The sequence below is a fragment of the Thalassophryne amazonica genome, chromosome 12 (assembly GCF_902500255.1).
Source record: "Thalassophryne amazonica chromosome 12, fThaAma1.1, whole genome shotgun sequence".
NCBI classification, from domain to species: Eukaryota; Metazoa; Chordata; class Actinopteri; order Batrachoidiformes; family Batrachoididae; genus Thalassophryne; species Thalassophryne amazonica.
The window spans coordinates 90,482,441-90,502,159 of record NC_047114.1 but is presented as its reverse complement, the minus strand read 5'-3'; the positions used below and the strand labels follow the sequence as shown (position 1 = coordinate 90,502,159).

Here is a 19,719-nt window from a genome sequence, read left to right as displayed (position 1 = left end):
TATGGCAGCACCCTCACATCGGTGTGTGAGTGTCTGTGTGAATGGGTGAATGTGAGGCATCATTGTAAAGCACTTTGAGTGTCTGATACAGATGGAAAAACTGCTATATAAATGCAGTCCATTCCTTCGATCCGTCCGTACATCAAAACCTTCCTTGTCTCTAAAACTCAAGAAGCATGAAACTCTCAAAATGTAATTTTTTATATATTAACACTGGGAGGTCAAAGCTCTGCCTGCCAGAAATGATACATTTCTAACATTTATCAATGCCCTTTTTATACTGAATTTTTGGTTTCAAGTAGGAAATGTAAGAAGCCTTGAAATGCTCACATCTCTCACTAGATGGCAACAAAAGCTTCTCAAAGATGTAACAAGGTCTCGGCTCTTTATTCATTGCAGAAGTTAACTTTTGGCCAAAAAGTAGATCGTCTGATAGCCAAAAATCAACTTACAGTTGTGTTCCTTCCACTTATTTGCCATTTACTTGTATTTATTTACTTGTTTACTTTGTTTTTGTGTTGTGTAACTTTGCCTTTGTGTAGCACCACATTGGAATTGAAATTAAACAATCAAGATGTGTTTGAGGTTGAGGTTTCCTCAAGAGGTTGAGGAAAAAAATGTGCAATTTTCCTAGACCTTAAGTAATTTTCCAAGCTAAATATAAGAATTGTTGTTTGCGCAAATCATTTCGAAGTCGTTGACTATGTTTTGGACTTCATTTATATCAGCCTTTATGAATTACAAGCAGTATGGTGCTGTACAATAAATCTGTCTGGAGTATGCAGTTCTAAAAAAAACTGAGTGACTGTGCAAGAATGATACAAGTGAGGGAAGCCACCAAGACAGTCCGGCTTCTGTTTCCGTGATGGAAGAAAATGCATTTATTTCACCACCCATCACAGCTTCATGGTGGAGTGGAACAGAGAAGGATTTTCTTGAAAGAAAATAAGTCAAATCTGTGCTTCAGAATCTGTTCTTGCAAACTTTTTCAGAAAAAACGCAACAAACATTCATCAGTGCTGCTTTGGCTTCAGAGTTTTACCTCAGTGGTACAAAATCAAATAAGTGTCAAGCTGTAGTCACTAGGAATACCCCGTTTAAAGAAGTTCAAACATGATTGAAGCCATTAAGACTATGAATACTCAGAAGTTATCATGTACTACCAACAAATTCTAGTTTCTGGATCAAATGTTTGATCCCGATTTTAAATCGGGTGCCGATGATGGCCGTAACTACGACATGTAGCAAGTTTGTTTGAGATTGACAAAGGATGGATTCAGTAAGTTACTGTGATGCTTCAAAACGTGCCCCAACTTGCTATTCAGGATGAAACAGGAAGGAACGGCACTCTGTGGAATATCGATTTATCTGTTTAGCGTTAAAGTTAACCTTTCGGTTGGCAGATTGGCGGTTATCAAAGCTAACTTTGAGGTTAGCTGTGCCCACCCGTGGGTGCAGTGTTGAAAATAAAGAATATGCAACACAAAATATTTTTTTAAAAATTGCAACCTGTTACATTTCCTGTCTTCTGTGTCTTTCCATGTGACCAGTGTTTGTCCAGGCCAATAAGCTTCAGCAGCACATCTTCTCCGCTCACGGCCAGGAGGATAAGATCTACGACTGCTCGCAGTGCCCGCAGAAGTTCTTCTTCCAGACAGAGTTACAGGTCAGCTTCAGGCCGCACGACACGGCGGCTGCTAATCACTCGCGACAGCCCAGCAAACACTAAACACTGATCGCCGGTGCTCCCGCTATCCCCCTCCATCCCGGTTGGGATGAGAGGCTCAGAAGGAATTATTTCAGTCCGTTTCCAAAACTCATTTGTGATGTGTGAGATATGATATGATTTGATTTGCTTATTAGACCAGCGGAGCACTAAAATATCTGGAATTAGAGGATTAGCGGAATGTTGGTTTTTGAAGAGGTAATTAGGTACAGTGCAGAGGCAAAAACACAGTTGAGTCAAAACGCCTGCATCGCGCCTCCTAATCACAGAGGAGGCCTCATGGCTAAATATGAGCTCGTCCTCGGGGAGACCATATCTGCCCTTCAACAAAGTTGGTAGTTGGACTTATGAACTTGCAATGTTAGAGAGATAATCCATTTTCTAGCAATCTTTTTCTTGGGTCCTTGGAGGAGGTGGAAAAAATGAAACAGACCTTATTATATTATTTCACTGTGGTGGTGTTTTCAAGCAGCTCTGTTTTGTTTGGGGGATTCTCAACTGTACACATGGCACACTTCTCATATCCACATCTCTTTTTTCATTACATTTCAAAAACTGAATCTTTAAAACGTGAGCCACTTTGTTCAACCCTATCGCTGGAATTTCACTTAATTTTAAGCGCCAGGAGGAGCCCCGGGCCCCGCCTCTTAACGATCGGAATGCTGGATTTAGTGGCACCACGTAGCCACTGGAAATATCCGAGGCTTGGCTTGCCCATTGATTGGCAAAGATTTTCATATTGCAGTTGGGGTTGTAAACACAGAGGTGTGTGTGTCTGCCAGGAGGAAGGTGAATGTGATCATTATCTACCGGCCATCTGAGCAGCACATCTATGAATAAAACAACTCTTGATCCACCTACATGCAACTCGACCACGGAGAAGGTTAATAACAAACCTTGTGTTTCGCCAAACTGACAACTTGGAGTCTTTTTTTTAAATCATCTGCAGGTCTCCTAGTTGTCATCTCTGCATTGGGATGTGTGTTCTCTCTATACAGTAGTGTTCAGAATAATAGTAGTACTATGTGACTAAAAAGATTAATCCAGGTTTTGAGTATATTTCTTATTGTTACATGGGAAACAAGGTACCAGTAGATTCAGTAGATTCTCACAAATCCAACCATCAAAACAACCATCAAAGTGGATAGAAGAATAACCAGAATGGCAAAGGCTCACCCATTGATCAGCTCCAGGATGATCAAAGACAGTCTGGAGTTAGCTGTAAGTGCTGTGACAGTTAGAAGACGCCTGTGTGAAGCTAATTTATTTGCAAGAATCCCCCGCAAAGTCCCTCTGTTAAATAAAAGACATGTGCAGAAGAGGTTACAATTTGCCAAAGAACACATCAACTGGCCTAAAGAGAAATGGAGGAATATTTTGTGGACTGATGAGAGTAAAATTGTTCTTTTTGGGTCCAAGGGCCGCAGACAGTTTGTGAGACGACCCCCAAAACTCTGAATTCAAGCCACAGTTCACAGTGAAGACAGTGAAGCATGGTGGTGCAAGCATCATGATAGGGCATGTTTCTCCTACTATGATGTTGGGCCTATATATCGCATACCAGGTATCATGGATCAGTTTGGATATGTCAAAATACTTGAAGAGGTCATGTTGCCTTATGCTGAAGAGGACATGCCCTTGAAATGGGTGTTTCATCAAGACAATGACCCCAAGCACACTAGTAAACGAGCAAAATCTTGGTTCCAAACCAACAAAATGAATGCCTCGCAGATGTGAAGAAATCATGTAAAACTGTGGTTATACGAGGTCTATTAGAAAAGTATCAGACCTTATTTTTTTTTCAAAAACCATATGGATTTGAATCACGTGTGATTACATCAGACATGCTTGAACCCTCGTGGGAGAGTTTTTTCACACCGTCATTTTTTCATTGTTTAGGAATGGCTCAGACTGCTGCTTTGTTTGATAAAAATTTTTTCAAAACTGTAAGGCACAACTGAGTGGACACCATTCGATAAATTCAGCAGGTTTTCGGTAAAAATTTTAATGGCTGATGAGAGATTTTGGTCTGTAACTGTCGCTTGATCCAGGAAGTCGTCAGAGAACAGAGAACTTTCAGAAGAAGTCGGCATGAGGAGTTTATTCGGACATTCCATTGTTAATGGACATTTTGTAATGAAAGAACGTGCGGGCAGAGTCGCATGTCGGGCCGGACCCGACCGCGGGGGGTCGCGACAGGAAAAACACTTCCGTTGGAAACCTTAACGGGCAAGTTGGAACATGCCCAAGCTGTTAAACAATTTCTCAGTTACTCACTTGTTGAAAGCCATCAAAAGCCGCCTGAATTTTAGAAATGGTTTTCAACACGGAGGTGTTTTTCCTGTCGCGGCGCACACAGATTTGCCGAGTCATCACGGAAACGACTCAGCGAATTTGCGCCTAAGTCTTTCATTACAAAATGTCCTTAAACAGTGGAATGTCCGCATAAAGTCCTCACGCCGGCCTCTTCTGAATCTTCTCTGTTCTCTCACGATGTCCTGGGTGAATTAAGCCTTAAATTAGGATGTTTTCAGGTCGAAACAGGCCGACGACGGCGCCTGGAAGCGCTGCACGACGTCCTGCTCTGTGGGAAGTCCTTACACCGACAGAAACACCCCATAATCTCTCATCAGCCGTTAAACTTTTCACCGAAAAACCAGCTTAATTTCTCGAATAGTGTCCACTCGGATATTCCTCACAGGTCCAGAAAAAATGTTGATAAAGCAACGCGCGCCGTCTCGAGCAGCGTGTGAAACAAAGGAATTCAGCCGAGAGGGCGGGACCACATCTCATTCAAGGCCTGCCCACAGGGAAATGACATCACCGACACCGTGAAAAAACTCACGCATGCGCACGAGGGTTCAAGCATGATTGGTGGAATCGCACGTCATTCAAATCCATATAGTTAAAAAAAATAAATAAAATGGTCGGTTTATTATCTAATAGACCACGTACAACTAAATACTAGTTTAGTGATTCACAGGATTGCTAAAAAAAGCAGTTTGAACATAATAGTTTTGAGTTTGTAGCGTCAACAGCAGATGCTACTATTATTGTGAACACCCCCTTTTCTACTTTTTTTTACTAATAGCCCAATTTCATACCCTTAAGAGTGTGCATATCATGAATACTTGGTCTTGTTGGATTTGTGAGAATCTACTGAATCTACTGATAACTTGTTTCCCATGTAACAATAAGAAATATACTCAAAACCTGGATTAATCTTTTTAGTCACATAGCACTACTATTATTCTGAACACTACTGTATATAGCCAGTCACCTGTAAACAATCTTGAATAACCTGATGTTTTCCCTTAATTATTTTTTTTTTTTTGTTTTAACTGTGACACTTTTTAGAATAATGTGTGCTCTACCTTCCCGCGGTGGCGTTTCATGCATGATTATATTGTTTTACCCTCCGTGTAAAGAGACGAGAGCAGAACATGAAAGACCTATGGCACTTTGCTGTGAAACAGGGAGTTATGAAAGGAGAGCAGGATTGCGCTCGGGGGATAACACAATCACTGTGCTCAACCTGTGCCGTGCTCTTAAGCTCATCCCAAGAGGGCGCGCTCATACTCTCAGGCGCTCTAATGCATACATAGGCGCATATCTTAGCACTGTCAGACTTTACACACATTCTGATAAATCCACAAAATCTTTGATTTGATTTACTGCGGCTAAGTTGGCGCCTGCTTAAATTTTATCAATCCATTTTAAGCGGGAGCTTAAATTAGGAATTGGCCATACAAATTTTTATGAAAGCTTGAAGCATTCCATTCAATTAATGGCAGCTGTTCTAGTTAGCATGCACAGCCTAATCTCCACAATTGTCCTGCTAATCCAGCTAGCATAGCCATTTAGCATGTAGCTGGCTCAAAAAAAAAAAAACAAGTTGGCAAGCACATGATGTATTTTCTCAACACAGTATGTGTCTGTTCATTCGTTTATGATTGTGCTTCATAAGATATGTCTAAGTAGCATGTAGCTAGCTTAAAAAAAAAGTTTGCATAGCTTTTGCAAGTGCTGTGTTCTCCTGATGCACTATGTGTTTGTTAATTAGATTTTGTGTAGCTCCTTAGTTTGTCCAACATTTCATCCTAACTGATCTTCATGCCTCCAGATGGCTTACAGCATACTGGATTTGTTTTTATGTGTTAGAAGAATTAGCAGTGTCAGTTAGCGCCTTCAAATGGTGATCCGCCAGCAAAAAAAACTCCACTATGTTTAGCTAAACACCGACCTCGGTTGTGTGAGCGCGTGCGGTAGTCGGGCATGCAATAGCATATTTCATATAGCACGCTAAAAATGAACTATTGCATGGTCAATTAAATACAGTGACAAATGGTATGAATTATCCATGTCATGTGACATGGAATCCATCAATCAAATGACAAGGATCCACTCAGCCGTTTTATAGTTGTGTTAATTAAAATATTGTGACATCTGATTTACTCAACGTGAATTGTTTTTTTTTTTTTTGTATATGTATTACATAGATTTTAGTTTAAAAAAAAAAAAGCAAATATGTAATTTGGAGGCAGCTCTCGCATTAGCATGTTGTACTAAATACTAAATATAATTTATAAAATTATTTTCTACCATATAATGCTGTTCCAAAAGAACATACAGTATAGTATGAAGATGGACATAAGACAAAACTGGGCAGTGAAATGTCTTCCATTCAAGTTATTGTTAGGTTATTATCAAAGTTGTGATGGCTACAATTCTTGGCTAATCTCTATAATGGCTCACACGCTAGCTAACACAATTACTTAGAATGTAGGTGGCTTAAAAATACATGGGGAAAGCGAATTACATATGCTGTAATATGGTATGTGTTTGTTAATTAGTTCATTATTGTGCTACAGAATGAATACAGTCATATTGAAACATTGCATTCACTTGAGGTGAGACGGTTATTTATGTATTCCTCGCGGATACTGCTCTGCCTTTAGTAGTGGAAATAAACATCTAAATTAGGGGCAGCTATTAGTTGGGTTTCCAAATAATGTTGTAGTATTTTTCAGATGGTTGTAAGACAAGACTGGATAGTAACAATTCTTCTAGTTATTGTTTGCGTATTATACAGGTGGCAACCATGATAGCATCTAGTCCATCCTAACATCTGCAATAGTTGTCCAAACCAGCTAGCATGACCACTTAGCATGTAGCTGGATAAAACAACTATTTTGCATAGCTTGTTTTGTATTCTTCCAAATTTTATTTTATTTTATATTTTTAGATTTTTGTTGTTGTTCAAGTTCGGTTGTTACATTATGCTACATAATTTGCTAAAACATCACATGTGCCTATGAAAGTGAAATATTAATTGAGGTATTCTTCATGGATATTTATTGCATTATTGATCTTTTAAGCACTGGAAGTTTCAGTTCAGAAGGCTCCGGGTTCTCCATGTAATGTGGAGTTGCGTCAGGAAGGGCATCCGGCGTTAAACCTGTGCCAATTCAACATGCAGATCCACCTTGGATTTGCTGTGGCGACCCCGAGTGCAAACAAGGGAGCAGCCGAAGGGACTTACTTTACTTCATGGATATTTATTGCATTATTGATCTTTTAAGCACTGGAAGTCGCCAGTGTCCAAATTGGCACAGGTAATTGATAAAACCCTATGACATAAAGTGTTCCAAAAGCAGATATAGTTTTGAATTAATTGGGACAGTAAGTTAAATTCTAATCCAATTACAGTTTTTTTCTGAAAATCTGATTGGTTAATCGTGTGAGATTTCAGACCATAAAATATCACGTAACAGTGGCAAAATATTAAAACCATTTCACATTTAATGTGTTACTTCATGCCCTGTCCGCGCGCGTTGCTATGCAGATGTCAATAATGGTGATGTCTGCTAAGAGCAAGAGGTGAGCAAAGACACAAAATGGATTAATGGATTAATTTAAGCTACTATACGAAAGTAGTGATGTGGATTCTCTCAAAGAATTTCCGGTTTGGCATGAAGACGCTGTTGCCACGGTAAGCTTTGATGAGCCGACTACACCCTTTGTCTGCATAACATTTTTACCGAACTATATTATTATTCGGATTAAGATGTAGCCTTCAGTGGTGGACACGGATCTGTGCAGACGTTGGAATTGGGTTAGAATGGGACTAACCCCCTTGTGTCTGATAATTTGCGGACGTTGGTGCTGGATTGCGGTCATAAATAGCCGGCTCCGCTAACGCGTCGCTGGTAAAACTCAATTTGCCACCGTAAAATCCAGCACTAATGTCCATAAATCATCAGACACAACAGGGTTATTCCCTAATTGTATTGCCTTCAAAGTTAACTTAGTATCCAGGTGATGTCCATGCCTAGCCTAGCAAGCCTATAGCCTAGTTTCTACAGTGGATCACTAAGATGGGTGTAGTGGCTACGTAGCATGTGTCTTGCTCAAAAATAAGTTTGTTATAGAGGTTTTTGCAAATGATGACTTCATGGTTTATTGACATTTGAAGCAAGAGATGTAGCCAGTATCAAAATTAGAGGCAGTTATCATGTTAAATAGCTATATCACCTTCACTCATTCAATCATTCATCTTCTATACCTGGTTACTCCAGTTAAAAGTCACAGAGGTCTTGAGCCTATCCCAGCAGTCATAGGGTGAGAGGCGGGGACAGCCTGGACAGGACGCCAGTCTATCGATGGGCCACATATAGACAGACAAACTCATTCACACTCGCATGCACACCTACAGTCAATTTAAAGTTTCCAGTCCACCTAAGCTGCATGTCTGTGGACGTGGGAAGAAGCCAGAGCACCTGGAGGGAACCCACACAAACATGGGGAGAACATGCAAACTCCACACAGAAAGGCCACAGGGTGGAAGCAATCCAATGACCTGCTTCAAATACATTCCTTACAAAGTTATTAACTTTCTGTTTGGTTATTGTCTATACAGCTAGGAGGTCTACAGCCCAATTTCTATGATGGATCACTAAGATGCGTGGTATGGCTACATAACATGTAAGTAAGTCCCTTCGGCTTCTCCCTTGTTTCACCCAAGGTGGATCTGCATGTTGATTTGGCACAACTTTTACACCGGATGCTCTTCCTGACGTAACTCCACATTACGTGGAGAACAGTCAGGGGTGGTCTTGAACCAGGAACCTTCCGCACTGGAAACAAGCGCCATTATGGTAAAACAGTATGTGATTCTTGAGTTAACATTAGGATGCTACACATTTAACGACTATAGTGCACCGTTTGCTGTAATTAGATATTTACAAATGATGATTAGCGCTACACTGTCACCATTTGTCACCATGCTTCTTATACTTTTGGCTAAACTTATTTTTTCGATCTCTCTCTCATGGCCGCCGTCTTCGGCTGCTTTGGCAAACACCATCACTAATTTCTGGACCCGCCCCTGAAAACCAGTGTAGTTTTGAGTTTTGTTTTTCCTTGTTGCTCGTTTGCAGTTGCCATTTCCCAAGCATCACACTTCAAAGTGTCTCACTGACACAGGGCCGTCGTTTGTCAGTCTGTCTGAAGTGGAGCTGTCTTCCAGCAGTGAGAGAAGTGGATGTTCTCTCTGTTCACCCCATCTTGAGTTTGGACTTTCTCCCTATTTCTCCCTGACACTCTGGCCCGCTCGCCGGCTGCCTTGGCTCCTCATCTCTCACAGTAGTCGAAGGGGTCAAAGGGCCGACGCAAGCTGGGAGAAAGAGTGGCGTGAGGGAGAGCTGTAGGTAAAGGGAAGTAGGAAAGATATTTTATTAATTTGCTGCTGAGAATCCTGCAACAGACCAAAGGCGGTGACAGGTATCCAGTGCACCACTTCACATCCTCCCCCTCCGCCTCCCCCCGTGAACTCTACCCTGCGAGGGGCTAGCCAATTTTCGCCAGCCTGTCGAGATGGATGATGGGAGAGCATCCGTCTAATCAGCCCTCCCAGGACCCCCCGCCCAGCCACCCCCCTCAGACCATCCAGATTGACTGACTCCTGGGCCTGTGTGCCCCAGAATCCAGATTCCAAAGGAGAATAATCTCTCTTGCTCTCCCTCCCTGCATTTCTTCCTCCTCCTCCGTTCACTGAGATGTACAGACCACCATTCTGTCAAAACTCTCCAGAGAACTCAGCCGCACCATCACACAGCCTCCGCCCCCGTGCATCCCTCACCCCATTAAAATATGGAGCAAACTCTAGATATTTCATGAGGTGCTGATGAGAGGGCAAGTGAGCTGGCTGTGCGGCGCTCTCTTTGACCCCACATCGCTGCTTAACCCTTAAAGCAACAGTACGCCACAGCCTCAACAAAAATAACATCCACTTGTTGTCTCTTTTTAAAAAGCAGCTCTGTCACCCCATGTGAGGAGAATGTCTCCGGGTTCGAGAAAAATGGTCATGTTGCACTGTGAAAGTTGATAATAAACTTTGTTGCTTCCCCGTCCCCTCTGCAGCGGCTTGGCTAACTTTGGAAGCGGCAGCTAGCCCGGATTAATTAGGCAGATTCATTAACTGATTGATGCACAGTATTAGCCACAGCTTAAATCTGACATTTCAGCGAATGCGGTTCATTTGCGATGAAACACACACATTCTGCTTCTCCGGCGAGGCGGCGTACCGGAGGGCTGCAGTCGGAGGTGCTGCTCCTCCCAACCATTCCGATTTACTCCAAAGAGGAGACAATGAGGTTTGAAGTTACACAACGGCAGAAGATGACATTTCATGAGTGAGATTCCCTTGTTTCTTTTAAGCTTGGCTGTCTTTTATTCCCTCCATCCTCCAATTTCATTATCATTCTTTGCAAGTGACACGAGATTGTAAGTCGCATGTTAAGCCACGCAGCGATCAACAGAGGAGAAGACGACTTGGGTACTGTATGACTTCTCCTCAGACGCCCGCAGGACACGTACCTTAATTGGAGTGTCTTTTAAAAGGATTTTTTTTTTTCCAAAGACAATCCAAAGCTCCCTGGCCTTAATGAGCGCTGAAAGTGACAAGAGCACATCTGCATCATGTTCTGTTTCCCCACACAAATGAGATTCTCTTCTTCCCATGTGATGGCCATTATTGCCAAGCTGTGACCAATTCCACTGTTTTAATTAAGCATATTTATAGGCTTCGCGGTCACCGGGTCAGTGTAAACAGCAATGCATGTCATAACATCCGTCTAATGGACAACATGGAGAGAGAGACGGACAGTCGGCGAGGAAGAGAAGCAGAGAAAAGGAGCGAATGTTGGTGGTATAAATTTCATTAATAACACTTTAAACTAAGGGTACATGATGCTAGTTAATGCGGTATTAGGTATTAACTCAGTTAATTAAGACTTAAGTAAAGACGATAGCAATCATTCATTAATGGTATTCATATTTTGTGACTGCAGTCATAAGCATGAACTGACAGTACATTAAGACTTAACTGTCATTATTACACATTTATTAATAGTGTTCACGGTAGTTAGTGCAATAATAAGCATTAACTAACACTGAATTAACAGTTAAATATAGCAAACATTTAATGTTGTTCATAATAGTTAATGCAATCATAAACATTAACAGTGAGGTAAGAGTTAAATGTCATTATTACACATTTATTAATAGTATTCACATTAGGTAGTGCAGTAATAAACATTAACTAACAGTGAATTAAGTTAAATATACCAAACATTTAATGTTGTTCATAACAGTTAATGCAATCATAAACATTAACAATGAAGTAAGAGTTAATGTCATTATTACATGTTTATTAATATTGTTTACATTAGTTAATGTAATAATGAACATTAATATTGAATTAACACCTGCTGCGGTGCCCCGAGTAAAACAAGGGAGAAGCCGAAGGGACTTACGAACAGTGACTTAAGAGTTGTGGAAAATCTTATAGTTCCTTGAATGGCCACTCGAGGCTGTCTCCACAAAGGAGTTACTCCACATAGAGCCACATGTCAAAATTCCCAAATGTAGGGCAGAAATAAACATGTTTTGAGGGTAGTTCACTTTGAGAGTTACAGATAATATGTGCCGCTGAGCCATGTCCAGATCCTTTCTCTGAGACAGCTAACAGTGGATGCTAGCTTATATTACAAATATCTGTAATAATAATATGCCTTACTGTGTGATTAAGTGTACTTACGGTCCATCTAAAAAGTCTGTGCTCCAGTGTCCATTAGCACTTTTAGTATGTATCCGGAGCTTTGTGATGTTAGCGCCACTGCTATGCGTCAGATAATGAGAAAATAAGCAGTTCATAATTTTTAATGTCCGTCCTGAAGTCATCTGTCATGAAAACTACCAACACGTCCATAAACATATGCACTCATAAAATACCTGAACCAAGCTTAGCCTGTTAGCTTTAGCTTGTCCTGTAGCTCTGACGTGGTGATGTGTTCGGTTTCATTGATCAATTAAAGTCCAGCTGACATTAATACAATTTCAGACGTGTATCTCCTTATTCTGTTCAAGAAATCTTATCAGTGCTGCACAAGCATTGAATTTTCTTCCTGAATTTTAAAGCGTGCCTCCCCCAAACAAACCCAAACCGCCTCGCGCCCCAAACGTTCGGCATCAAAGCAAAGCTCCCACTGTTCGTCCCTAAGCGGCCCCTAAACGCCTCAATTTTATTCCCCACATCTTGATCTGCCGATGACAGTTTCCTTGCATGTTTGAAAGTTGCATATATTTTTTTTGCCTTTTATGACATCTTGTTTTCTACTTCTTCACCTCAGGTGCTGAGAAATCTGTCACCTTTTTTAAAAAAAGTTGCACTACAAAATAAAGCTACAATGAATTAGGTGGGAAAAAAGATGACTGTGATCATTAATTTTTACAGAGCTGTGAAAAATCTGTGCATCCGAGGAATTCCGCGGATTTCATCATGGGGGGGGTGTTAGTGTTGTACTCATCGTGATCGTCACTGAGTTTTTAAAATGCCTATCGCAAAGCGTTCTTTTTTTACGACATCGCGCAAGGTTTATAAGTCCATGGACACTGATCTGTGTGTTACAGATACAAATCTGTGTCCTCAGATCCGAGGAACTCCACAGACAAAAATCCCTCTCTCAAAGCGTGTAGATTGCCTTAATTGGAGAGTGGCATCAACTCAGAACATGATGGTGCCATTTTGGTTCCAACTGCGCTGAACTACTGAATGAACCTTTTATGTTTTCAACATTTTTTAAAAATCATTTAACCACATGCAGCAACACATCCAGGTACAGGTGCTATCAAAATAAATATAAAAATAGTTAAGCTATCAAATTTACAATTTATGATGATTTATTTAATTAATTTAAAGCCTGATTTATGCTTCTGCAGATCTGTAACTCTGTGTCATACAATGACATGCGAGACAGTTTTAAAGTTCTCCGTCTCTGAATTCTGCTTTATTCTGGGCTAATTTGACCCTCAACAAGCTTTTCTTTCTACAATCATCACCTCCAAATCAAAGGTAAGCTGTATAATTTCCTCTTTTACCAACTTTGTGCTGTAAATGTGCAGACTTTCCTCATTTGTAATCAGCGTGCGCACTGAAAAACTATTATAATATGATGGCAGACGAAGCAGTGAAAGCAGAAAAGTGTCAAATCACAGCCTTTTGTGTCTGATTTAACAGGTGCACATCAGGCTGTGGATGGTGCACCTATTTACCCAAACTGACTCCAAGGACGGACCCAAACTGACCCAAATATGACAAAATGAAGTACTTTTATTTATTTTTTGGAAATGCACTACATTAACAGACAGCGCTCTCTCTCTCTCTCTTTCTCTCTCTCTCTCTTCCCCCCCTCCCTCTCGTCTCGCCACCTCTTCAGAATGCTGAAACAATAAACAAGGGATGTTAAAGTATGTTTGTGAGTACTGGCAATTTTTGGGGGAGGGGGCATACAACGGACTCTGAACTTTGATATCTGATGTTATGAGCCTTGACGAGGCAGGCAGCAGTGCGTCCCGCTGTACGTCTGCAAAGTCGAGTGCCGTTTGCTTTTCCAAAAATAAATAAAAGTACTTCGTTTAGTCATATTTGGGTCAGTTTGGGTCCATCGTTGGAGTCAGTTTGAGTCAGTCTGGGTCAGTTTGGGTAAATCGTCGCACCCAGCTGCGGGTCCGAGTCTGACTGTGTGACTTTTAATTAAGGAAATGACTCCGGCCCCAGTTTACTCAAAGTGTCAAGTGTCAGAGTGCTGAACTTTAATCTGTACCTCTGTTACTGTGCACGTCCAGATTGCTCTGGATTTTTAATGGAAGTACATTGCAATCGGACGGGACATTTTATCCAATATGAGCTCAAAATCCGTTATATACAACAAAAACATTGGGCCTTTTTTGTCTGGTGACTGCGAATGTCTGGTTTATTTGATGACAGTTTAGGTGAGTTTTACTTTACATGGGATAGAACAATAAATTTACCTTTCAAAACTTTGACGATGAAGTCGGCTTCCATCCCACACAACTGACTTTATTTTCCCAAATGTTTCTTATGTTTGGATCTGAAGGGAATCTGTACAATTTGAAGCCCTTGCTGTGTCTGTTTGTGCACATCAAAATGCACAGCAACCCGGCATTTTCAGTGAATAAATAAATAAAATAGCTGGATTTACATGCAGACAGATTAACAGCAAAGGCTATTTTGGAACCAAGATGGCAACATGAGTCACGTGACTTTTTTTTTTTTTTTTCGACTCACCATGTTGCCACTCTCTCAACTAAGGCATACTAAAAGCGTGGCTGTTGCGACAGTTGTCGTAAAGTGGAACTGGTTGGTTGCTACAGCGATGCTGTAGCTTAAAGTATGCATGTGGACATAACATACTTTAAGAGCCATCAGGTTTTTAAAAGAAGAATTTTGCAGCATGTCTGTCACAGAGCGACGTCGGAAAGAGGGAAGACGGTGAGAAACACGGGTTGAAAAAGTTTAATAAGGACAAGAATCCGTTAATTGGTGCTCATTCATCGTTATGAACACAGATAAAATAAACGGGAAAAGCTCACTGCATCTTGTGCCCTCAAGAACCACGGTAAGAATTTTTTTGTCTCTGGAAAATAAACATTGTGCTGTTCAAACAGGATTTCAGACATCATCAGGTGAATTTTTAAATTAATGTAGACTTTCTTTCATTGGAAAAAAGGCATTGTGGCTTTGAATGTATTTACAAGAATTTATAAGTGGCTTTTTTACTATAAGGTATGTTATTGATATTTTACCATGATTTTCAAAATATTCTACAATCTTTAGCTGTGGTTTTTGAAATGTTTTAACAGTCTTTCCAGTCTTCATGAATTTAATGTAGTTTAATTGTTCTGAGTTAATGCATAATTTGGTTTACATTTAAAAGGAAAATCATTCCAGGTCGTATTTCCACATCATATTCTGTTATTTCAACATTATCATTGACAGTTTAAATGAAAGGTTGAATGTAGGATCATCTGCGGGCCCTCGACCCTGGCTCCTGGGGGGCTATGCCTCCAGACCCCCTGCAAATTTTCCTCGGATTTCACAATTTTCATTTCACAGCCAGCATTTAAGCTTATTTATAATTGTGTACAACACTGTACAAACAGTGCTCGGCGGTGTAATGGGGACATAAACACCCTCAGACAGCGAGTGATGCATCGGAGTGGCGGTGTTCCATTTTTGTAGGCGGATCCGAATTAGACCAACCCTCTCTCCATTTTGTGATGGTGTCATGAAACATAAATTCATCTATTGTTCATGACGGGAGCACAAAATGCGGGGTGACGCGGTGGGGTGGGGTGTGTCTATGGCTAGGGTCTGGGGAAGGGGGAGGGTTAGAAATAGTAAAATAAAAACATCACGTCATGAAAATGTGACTCATTTTGTGATGGGGCGCAGAACAAAAGTGTGAGACTGGGTTGGATTGGACAGCATGACAGAGCTAATGATCCTGTGAGGATATTGTATGTGCACGCTGCATGTTTTTCTCTGTGTCGGTCTCTCCCAGGGTCTGATATGTGCATGCAAACACATTGTCTGGAGGGAGGCCTGACAAAAACTCCCAGATGCCTGTGAGCAGTTTTTTTTTCTTTTCCTTTCCTCCGTTGCACCACTGGGGGAAGTTAAATCCAAACAAAGAGGAGACGCTCTGCATTTCGCGTGACAATCCATCACCGGATCTCTCCCTCAAACACGTCTGCTGTACTTTCTTAGTGGACTTTTTCCAACAACTTTGATAGGCTGCTTCTTGGGGAAATTCACTGCAGCTTTAATTTACTTTCCACAATGATTTGAGTTGCAAAAGTCTCCAGAGGCCAAAGTAAACCACATTAGAACAATTAGTCCCTCTTGACATTCACATTCACACATCACAGCTCTGTTTTTTTAGCTCTACAGTTTTAGAAATGGATGTCGAGTCACTCAGTGTGTCAGTCAAGTAAATATTAGTTAGCAAATGAGCGCTGTAAGAATGTCAGTCAAGCATTCTGTTTGTGTTACAACATCATTGGAGTTTGTAACTATTTGGAGCACAAGAACTTGGGTTGGGCAAAAACTTTGACTGAATGAATAAGACCATCCTGTCCAGTTAACATGATAACTCAAAACCAAATACTTCTATCATTTTGTACATTTGCAAATTAAAATAGCATATAATGAGGATAAAATGGTTAGAATTAGTCAGCTTCGAAGCACCACATCTAGACAAAAAAACCATGCTTGTTATGTTTGTGCAAAATACCATATACCTGTCTGCCACCTGGATATGCCTGGACATGTTACAAACAGTAATCTTATCATCTTTTAGGTTATTTTATGTGGGGAGTGATCTCAAAAAAATTGAACAGGAAATGGACTTCAAAGTTTAGATGTTGTATTGACAAGGTGCCTACACTGCTGCAGAGAGCCATCTAGCAGCGCTGGGATCTTTGGACAGATCACATGCAACATCTGGAAGAAAGAGCCTCAATTTCCTCCCTACGCTAACTTTTATTTCTGAGTCAAGGCTGGCCTCTATGTGGCCTTAGCCTGTCGTGAATTGGTGGCCATGTGATTGGCTACAAAGTGAAAGTGATGTAGGCAGATACTCGTTGTGTACAAGGCAGTATGTAAAAATTTTATAGTGTATGTCTGCGTGTCACGCAACAAATCAGAGTGTTCCATCATGCCGTCCAAATAGATGTGAATACTTTGGTTTTATCAATTAGACAGCTATAAAAAGATCAGATGGTTTTATCAATTAGACAGCTATAAAAAGCAGTTATGTTAAGATCAGATAGTAACACCAAATACAAGGACATTTTATGCCATACACAGCCATTTTATGATATGCATCATGGAACACTCTGACATCTCCCCATGTTGATGTGACCTAAGTCACGTCACTAAAGAAGAAAGATGGAAACAAAATGAGGTGCAAAAACAAAACAAAAACAAATAGAGAGAAAAGGAGAAAGAAAAAAATTACAAGTATAATAAGAAAATAACAAAACACCCGAAAGTACATGTAACCTGTGTAAGTTCCAACTCGTTCAAGGGACTTACTTTCATTTATATAGCACCAAATTACAACCAAAAAGTAAGGTCTAACCTTACCAAGCACACAGGTGACAGTGGTAAGAAAAACTCCCTCTAATGATTTGAGGAAGAAACCTCAAGCAGACCAGACTCAAAGGGGTGACCCTCTGCTTGGGCCATGTTACAGACAGAGTGTGAAAATTCTAACAATGTGTAACAATACAGTGGAAAATAAGAAACATTAAATTGTATCAAAAGTATAAAACCATATCTAAACATTTCTAAGGAATCCCTGAGCACAGCGAGAACATGTGATAACTTTAGCAACAAGGTTAGATCAGTTAATGCAGACCTTAATCCATCATGCATGCTGGAAATTAGGAGCAGTTGAGTAGTTGAAGCTATGTGTAGCTGGAATTGAGCCTCTTTGTCGGTTTATTTAATTTGGAAAGGCTTGGTTTGATGACCAGTGCTGCATCAGATGTGTCTTAGCATTTGCTGAGGAGATCTGAATGTGTTTTTGTGCTTGTTGCTTTAGTTGCTGTTTGACACGCCTCCTCTGTCTGTGTCACAGAAGACTGATGACTGTATTTCCACATGTGCAGACATGAACATTAGCATGAAAGCAATCCTGCACACACACACACACACACACACACACACACACACACACACACACACACACACACACACACACACACACACACACACACACACACACACACACACACACACACACACACACACAGAGCAGAGCAACCCTCTGGTTTCAATAGAAGTAATGAAATATTTTGAAAAATTTGAACGTTACAACAGACAACTTACGTTTTCTGTTGGGTTTTTTTTCTTTTATGTTCAAAATAAATCTTCTTCAATTCAATTAAATTCCAAAATATTTTTCAATTTATTTGCATTTATATAGCGCTAAATCACAACAAAGTTGCCTCAAGGCGCTTCACACAAGTAAGGTCTAACCTTACCAACCGCCAGAGCAAGAACACAGGCGACAGTGTTAAGGAAAAACTTCCTCTGATGATTTGAGGAAGAAACCTCAAGCAGACCAGACTCAAAGGGGTGATCCTCTGCTTGGGCCATGCTACTGACACAATTTACTAAATAATTTACAAAGCAAATATACAGATCTTTTTGCCGGTGCACAGGACAGGAGGGTTACAGAAACAGACACCACATCCATCTCTGGATGGAGCCACACCTCAAACAGAGAAAAAAAAATGGAATCAGGCATCAGAAAGACAACAAATACAGTATAATTTATCAGCATTAAGTAAACAAGAAAAACAGAAGAAATACTAAGGTGATCACCGGCCACTAGCCCTAAGCTTTAATAAAAGACCCATAATTTAGATAAAGTTGAGGCCGCGACCCGCTCCATTTCCTAATAAAAATGAATTTAAAAGAGTAAAAAGCATATTAACAAGCTATGCCAGTATGCTAGCCATACGAAAGGGAAAATAAGTGCGTCTTAAGTCTGGACTTGAAAGTCTCTACAGAATCTGACTGTTTTATTGATGCAGGGAGATCATTCCACAGAACAGAGGCACAAATATTTAGAAATTATGCCAAACACTTCTTTAATGTGTACGTATGGTTGAATTGTGTACAGTGCATATTCTCAGCGATAACAGTATTTAGATTATGGAGCATGAATTATTTTGTGGTCAGATCTACAAATGAAATAATACATTTATACTCAGCTGACAAAATTGTTGGTGCCAAGAAACTTGTAGGTTTGTTGTGAAATTCAGGTAAAGTAGCAGAAAATTGTATTATTTAAATGAAGTTTGTTGCTTTTTGCCCCCACAACTGTAAGTTGTGCTTGTCAAGAGAAATGGCTGTCCTTCCGTCTGTCCATACGGCAAAAACTTCCACGTCCCGAAACTCAACAAATATAAAACTCTCAAAATCAAAACTTTTATACCTTAAGCCCCTTTCACACCGGGCCTACGTAGAGTTGCGTAATGTGGGGCACCAACTCTGCGTACTTTGTGCATCCAGTGGTCTACACGGAAAGTACGTGAAAAATTTGATGGATTTGGATGTATGGATGGAAAAAATGCATGGATGCAAAAAATGTTTAATTTTTTGCATCCATGTCACGGACCCCTTTGCATCCCTCAGCGTATTGCCACATATGTCAGCATAGGACAGTGTAAGCTCAGCGTAGTTGGTATGCCGCATTATGCAACTCTACATAGGCCTGGTGTGAAAGGAGCTTTAATACTGGGAGGTCCGAGCTCTGTCTGCCAAAAAAAAAAAAAAAAGACATTCATTTCTGACATTTAGAAATGCCTTTTTAATTGAATTTTGTTTTTCAAGTCAGAAATGTATCAGAAGCCTAGAAATGCTCACAACACCCACTAGATGGTCACCAAAGCTGCTGTTAATCATTTTAAAAGTTAACCTTTGGTGAAAATAAGATGGGTTGACGCCTAAAAATCAACTTACTGTTGTGCCCCTTACCCGTATGGGAAATGTAGTTGTGTGCCAGTAGATTGTTGCAAGACTTATTTATTAGTCCTGCGTAGGGAAATTTGTTGTT

General features: G+C 40.5%; 1 protein-coding gene across 5 annotated transcripts in view; it reads left to right on the top strand.

Moving 5' to 3' along the window:
• Window positions 1-19,719, top strand: part of LOC117522219 (zinc finger protein 521) — a 296,467-nt gene that overhangs the window by 257,127 nt on the left and 19,621 nt on the right. For all 5 annotated transcript variants that reach the window (XM_034183612.1, XM_034183611.1, XM_034183609.1 and 2 more), the window contains one exon: window positions 1,551-1,666. In XM_034183612.1, coding sequence (XP_034039503.1) covers window positions 1,551-1,666 — 116 coding nt within the window. The remainder of the gene's footprint in view (window positions 1-1,550; window positions 1,667-19,719) is intronic.